A 5000-nucleotide genomic window follows, 5' to 3' on the forward strand; every position below is an offset into this window, starting at 1 on the left:
GAAGACGGATATACATACAACGCACTCAACTACAAGAGAAGCCCCTATACACGCACACACACACACACACACACACACACACACACGCACACACACACACACACACACACACACACACACACACACACACACACACACACACGGGGATACATGCCAGCGGAAACAAGCTCGAAAGGGCGAGCATGCAGTGATGACGGCACGCATCGCACCTTTCCTTGCAGGTCCTTCTCGTCTGCGGTTGTGGGCACGACAAACTCGTTGCAGCGATACGGGGAGCGAGCCACGTGCACCGCATCTGGGAACACCATGAATGACGGCAGTGAATAATGTCGGTGAATGGTGTTAAACAAGAGATCAAGAAGTAGTTATCAAGAAGCGTCCTGGTCACACACATACACACACACACACACAAATGTACACACATACACACAACACATACATAAACACAAAAGGGTCCACACACACACACACACACACACACACACACACACACACACAACCACAACCCCACGACACATGCGGCAAGGGACAAATTAGCGCACGTTGGTAGATGTTTGCAAGGAGCGCAAGGAAGCCAGATGGGTCGAGCAGCGCTGGCATGGCCTTCACCCACGCGTCACGATGCAGGCCCAGGTGCACCAGGAACTCCAACATCGTGTCCACTTGCCGAAGCTGCTGCAATTGCACCCGCTGGCTCGGGAAGCTGAATGTCACGCGGTGTGCGAGCGAGAGAGAGAGAGGGAGAGTGTGTGTGTTTGTGTGTGTGTGTGAGAGAGAGAGAGAGACAGATTAGGGAAAGTAAGCGTGAGAGGCAGAGTTGTGTGTGTGTGTGCTGGTGAGGGGAGAAAACCGACCACAGCGCTTTGAGCGACATCAAACAACAACGATGACCAGTTGCCGAGCAAATACGTGGCATGGTGATTGTTTGATACAAGCCACGCCATTGCCATGGCATCGACGAAACAAGCAGAGGGGCGGTGCCGATAACGCCTGCTTATTTACCACCACGCCCTCTTTCAATCAACGCACCTGCTGAGCGCAGAGAAGAGGATGCTGTCGAAGATGCGCAGGAAGCGGATTGCATCATGCAGGCAGTGCCAGGCATGACCAACGTGCTGGACCAAGCGTCCTTGCAGCGCGATGAAGCGACACCACAGCTGATGCCACTCGTTGACAGACACCTCTCCGTTCTGAAGAGCGTTGTCGGATACAGCAACAACACCAGCGTATAAGCATGGGCGCGCGTGTCACTTGGCACACTTCAACGGCAAACGTAGTGTACTCACACACAACCACAGGTACACACACGCACAGACAGACACACAGACAAACACAGACAATCACACACACGCACACACACACACACACACGCAGATGGAATCACCTTTGTGATGTACGGGTCCATGATGCGGGTTGACTTGTGCTGCTCCCACAGCACTGCAAACGACTGTGTTACACGAGACAGCTGTCAACCGCAAGAAGGAGGCGGAGAGGTGGTATGATTAGCGGCACCCAAAAGAGAGAGGGAGTGTGTGGGTGATGGTGAGTGGGTGAGAGTGAGAGTGAGAGTGAGAGTGGGTGATAGTGTGTGAGTGAATTGGAGAAAGAGGAATGTATCCGCGCGAGCAAACAAACAAACAAACAAACAAACAAACAAACAAACAAACAAACAAACAAGCAAGCAAGCAAGAGCAACACTCTCAACACACCAGGCCTCCGTGCCCGCGCACGCGTGGCGTTGAGCAGAGGGCGGCTGCTGTGTCCGGCGACAGCGCGGCTGCGACAAACAGGTGCATGAGGGAGTGTGCCATCTTCGCGTTGCGCTGTGTGGCAATAGCATCGGCCATCACGTCCAGCAGCAGGTCTAGAGCTCCGTTCTCCCGCATCGTTTGGGCAACCAGCGACTTGTCTGCCGCACGCCGCATCAGAACACTGAGGACAGTCAGCCCGGCATCACGCACAGGCAGCGCCCGTTGGGTGGTCGACGGCTGCTTCTGATGTTTCTGATCTGTGGCCTGCTTGCCTTGGTCACCCCAAGCCTGCTGCTGCCCTGGCTGCTGCTGCTGCTGTTGTTGTTCCTGTTGCTGCTTCTTCCTCTTCATGAGGGCTTGGTCAGCGGACGCCGTGAGCTGCAGCATCTGGTGGTCGCGCATGTCTTGCAGAAACGCCTCCCACACCAGCGGGAACATGCCCGTGCACGCATCTGCAATCGCATCTTCCTTTGCCTGTACACAAAATGCGCGCGCGTGGGGCAGAGGCTGTGAGTGACGCGATGAAACGAAACAAAGCGAAGAAAAATCGAAACACAACCAAGGAGCCATCGTGATGCAATCCCCATGCCTTGCCCATGTGGGCAACAGACAAGGGAGCGTTGGGGTGGGCTGGTTGCCAGCGCATGATACCTTTTCTTTGCAATGCAACCGCTGGAGCATCATCATGAGTGCGCCATACAAGTGCACACGCAACTCCGTCGTCTCCTCTTGGTAATCGCACGCCCGCGCCAGCACAACCCGCATCCTGCAGCGAAGTGCACACACATGCAAACAAATACAGCGGTTATGCACTGCTGTGGCTGTTGTGTAGCCCTAAGGAACAACAGTCCTGCAAACGCAAGGGCACAAGTTCCTTTACCGTTGTCATCAGAGGCACACACACACATACACACACAGACAGATAGACGAGAATAAACACACGCATAAACACACAGCCACACAAGCATACAAACACACGCACACAGACACGTACAAGTTAAACAGCTCAACAATGGCGTCTGCTTTGATCCCGTGGACTTTCGAGTCTGAAACGGCAACAACAGCGGCGGCACGTGAAAAGATGTACCAGCAACAGTGTGCTGGTGACAACAGCACAATCATTACGGAAGGCACAATGTCTGGTCGGACATACAACGCACGTTCGAAAGCACAATGCAACGTTCATACCGAGGCGTCGCGAGAAGATGATCAAGACTTCTGCCAAGTGGACGGCAATGGCGCGGTGATACTTGGCGCCTTCACGGCACAGCACGCACACACACACACACACACACACACGCACGCACACGCACATGCACACAAAGGCATGAACACACACACGCGCGTGAGCCATGAAAAGTAGGAGGCAACGAGAAGAGCGCACACAGCCGCGTCACCGCAACACGTGATCATCACTCAAGTGCATGAGGGTGTACGGCGACTTACGTGTCCATCCTGCCTTGCCATTTGATTGCACCTGAACAGAGAGGTCGTGCATGTGGTCGCGGATGCACTGCAAGGAGAAAACCCACGGGCAAAGGAGTGCAAAAGGTGAGTGGGGTGTGAACCGAGGGAGGGGGTTAAGTCCAGTGAAAAGAAAGAACACAGATGGCGGTGAAGGTACCCGGTGAGTGTATGAGTGTATGAGTGTGTGAATGTGTGTGCGCACATACGTGTGTGTGTGTGTGACTTTTTCTCTTTCTTTCTCTCTCTCACACACACTCTCTTTCTTTCCTCTCTCACACATACACTCTCTGTCTCTGTCTCTCCCTCTCCCCTCTCTGAGGGAGAGGAGGAGCAACTACATCCCACGGCATGGGACAATGATACCCAGTCAATCACCTTGAGCATGTGGGTGAGAAGGAAAGAGTACGTGGCTGGCCGCGCCTCCAACACGTGGTATGACGGCGCAGGGCTGTAGTGCTTTGGGAAATACACGGTGCTGCAAAAGTCGCACCACGCCGACACCAACAGCAGCTACACGAGAAGTGGAACACAAAACATCACAACACAAAGGCCACGAAGATGGAGGTGGTGAGGTGGTGCGAGCAAAACGTCGAGCAATAGCACCGTCTGCTTTCAATGTCAGCGACAACCCAATCACCAAGCACGCCCAAATCACCAAACACGCCCAAATCAAACAAAAGCCTCAGCAGACACAGCAAACCCAACTATCCCTTGTCCCACGTACAGCGGCAACGCCCGTCTCGTTGTCATCAATGCGTGGATGCAGCTCAAAGGTCTCCACAAAGTCAACCTGTGAGCACATGAACACAAGCGCGAATGAATATGCAGCTGAAAGATAGAGAGCGGAACTGCGCGAGTGCTTGCGTGCATGCGCGTATCTTTGTGGTAACACAGTCGCGCATCAAGCACCACTCACGGCAATGTCCAGCGGCGCCTTGAAGTGCTTCTCGCTGGCCTGCGCATTGTAGCACTCGAGCGTGATGATGCCCAACGCAATTGCCTGCAAGCACGCAAACGATGACCACTCAGTTGAAAAGAAATGACGGGACATTGTACCAGTGTGACACTACAAAATTTTTCCAACTGGACCAACACTCACGCACACATGCAAACGCTGGCAGCATAACCCTTCAAGACCCTGCTTGTGAGGGCGTCTCACCTGGCAGCGTGGAATGACCACGAGCTTGCGGCGCCTGTCCTGCTCACTCATCGCCGCTGCACCACCATCACCATCATCACCATCATCGCCACCGCGATATGTGTACTGCTTCGTGCAGTCCTTGTCCTCGACAACAAACATGACGGCCTTCCAAAACTCTGCATTCTGCCGCAGCAGCGTCGCCACCTGCGACGTCCAAATTGCGCCCACAAGCTCCTGTTGACGCAACCGTTTGTGTGGTGTGGTGTGGTGTGTGTGTGTGTGTGTGTGTGTGTGTGTGTGTGTGTGTGTGTGTGTGTGTGTGTGTGTGTGTGTGTGTGTGCAACGGAACGGCGACACCACAAGATTCACACAACAGCAACATCATTCCCATCGTGGCGCTTCTCCACTACCACGACACGAACAAATGGGCCGAACCATTGCTGCGAGGTACAGCGCTGGTTCTGCCTGCAGCCACTGATCGCGGCCCTCAAGCACCTGCAGCAACTTTGGGATGAAACTTGAAACGTGCAATGGTGGGTTGGAACAGTCATGGCGGTGGATGGCGTTGCAAGGCGTCGATGGTGGTGGTGGTGGTGGTGTGGAGAGAGAAGATTCGATGAGTGCAGGTGGCTCCATGATGA

General features: G+C 54.1%; 1 protein-coding gene across 1 annotated transcript in view; it reads right to left on the bottom strand.

The window, feature by feature from the left end:
* Nucleotides 1-5000, bottom strand: part of PTSG_00853 (uncharacterized protein) — a 19203-nt gene that overhangs the window by 3709 nt on the left and 10494 nt on the right. Inside the window, exons 34-47 of the mRNA XM_004998264.1 lie at nucleotides 4795-4876; nucleotides 4378-4593; nucleotides 4135-4218; nucleotides 3943-4008; nucleotides 3594-3728; nucleotides 3198-3264; nucleotides 2940-3008; nucleotides 2746-2797; nucleotides 2403-2517; nucleotides 1710-2225; nucleotides 1385-1465; nucleotides 1030-1190; nucleotides 543-703; nucleotides 210-295 (exon numbers count right to left, since the gene is read on the bottom strand). Coding sequence (XP_004998321.1) covers nucleotides 210-295; nucleotides 543-703; nucleotides 1030-1190; nucleotides 1385-1465; nucleotides 1710-2225; nucleotides 2403-2517; nucleotides 2746-2797; nucleotides 2940-3008; nucleotides 3198-3264; nucleotides 3594-3728; nucleotides 3943-4008; nucleotides 4135-4218; nucleotides 4378-4593; nucleotides 4795-4876 — 1891 coding nt within the window. The remainder of the gene's footprint in view (nucleotides 1-209; nucleotides 296-542; nucleotides 704-1029; nucleotides 1191-1384; nucleotides 1466-1709; nucleotides 2226-2402; nucleotides 2518-2745; nucleotides 2798-2939; nucleotides 3009-3197; nucleotides 3265-3593; nucleotides 3729-3942; nucleotides 4009-4134; nucleotides 4219-4377; nucleotides 4594-4794; nucleotides 4877-5000) is intronic.

The sequence above is a fragment of the Salpingoeca rosetta genome, assembly GCF_000188695.1.
Source record: "Salpingoeca rosetta unplaced genomic scaffold supercont1.2, whole genome shotgun sequence".
In the NCBI taxonomy this organism is placed as follows: Eukaryota; class Choanoflagellata; order Craspedida; family Salpingoecidae; genus Salpingoeca; species Salpingoeca rosetta.